Below are 951 nucleotides of genomic sequence, written 5' to 3' on the forward strand. Positions count from 1 at the left end.
CCCGCCCCCCCCCCCCCATTCAGCCTGACTGCTGGTTCATGCTTCCCACGTGAGATTTGTTGCTTGTTCAGTCTTTGTTATTTTCTGAAGTGATGCCACTTTGATAGGAAAACCTGTCCCCTCGAGGGCTGGATCACCCCTCGTTTGGCTAAGAATCTCTTTGATACTTACTAGAAGTTAATGGTGAAGCCTTGCCATTTATTGCATATTTATAAAATATTCATCTTAACGTCTCTCCCTTTCTCTCAACTCTCTTCCCTTGTGTTTTTCCCTCAGGAGTGCCGAGTGAGTCTTCATGTTTATGGAGTATGGAGAAGATGAGGGCCTATTTCTGCCTGATCAAGACTCTTAAGCCTTGTATGACACAGGAAGCAAACACCATCCTGAGCCGCTACTATCAGCTGCAGAGACAGAGTGACAGCCGTAACGCTGCCCGGACGACCATCCGCATGCTGGAGAGTCTCAGCCGTCTCTCTGAGGGTCAGATGCTCACATGCAGCATAATATCTGATCTCCCTCCCTCTACTTTTCCACAGAATTTCAGTTGTTATTTGTTAAAATCCATCTGTAAAAATGTATGCCCATCTGACCGTCTCTCTGTGTGTTTCAGCTCATGCCAGGCTGATGTTCAGAGAGATGGTGACAGTAGAGGACGCAGTTGTTGTGGTGTCCGTTATGGAGTGCTCCATGCAGGTTTGTTTATTACTACTCAACTGGAAGCTATTTTAAATTGTTGAGAACTGGATAAGCATGTTTTTATGTTTGCCTCAGGGAGGCGCCCTACTTGGAAATGTGAATGCTCTGCACACCTCTTTTCCTGATGACCCCTATGAACAGTATAAAACACAGTGTGAGATTGTGCTTGAGAGGCTGGGATTGACTGATATCCTATGCAAAGAACTGCAAAGACTTTCAAGGTAAAACTGAAATGATAAGTTAATTTTATATATA

The 951-nt window shown here is 44.7% G+C and overlaps 1 protein-coding gene across 1 annotated transcript in view; it reads left to right on the plus strand.

The window, feature by feature from the left end:
- LOC107697136 (DNA helicase MCM9-like) overlaps positions 1-951 on the plus strand; it is a 25,806-nt gene that overhangs the window by 20,302 nt on the left and 4,553 nt on the right. Inside the window, exons 10-12 of the mRNA XM_016497788.1 lie at positions 277-480; positions 611-693; positions 772-917. Of these exons, the coding sequence (XP_016353274.1) occupies positions 277-480; positions 611-693; positions 772-917 (433 nt within the window). The remainder of the gene's footprint in view (positions 1-276; positions 481-610; positions 694-771; positions 918-951) is intronic.

The sequence above is a fragment of the Sinocyclocheilus anshuiensis genome, unplaced genomic scaffold (genome assembly GCF_001515605.1).
Source record: "Sinocyclocheilus anshuiensis isolate Anshui unplaced genomic scaffold, SAMN03320099.WGS_v1.1 scaffold38, whole genome shotgun sequence".
Taxonomy (NCBI): domain Eukaryota; kingdom Metazoa; phylum Chordata; class Actinopteri; order Cypriniformes; family Cyprinidae; genus Sinocyclocheilus; species Sinocyclocheilus anshuiensis.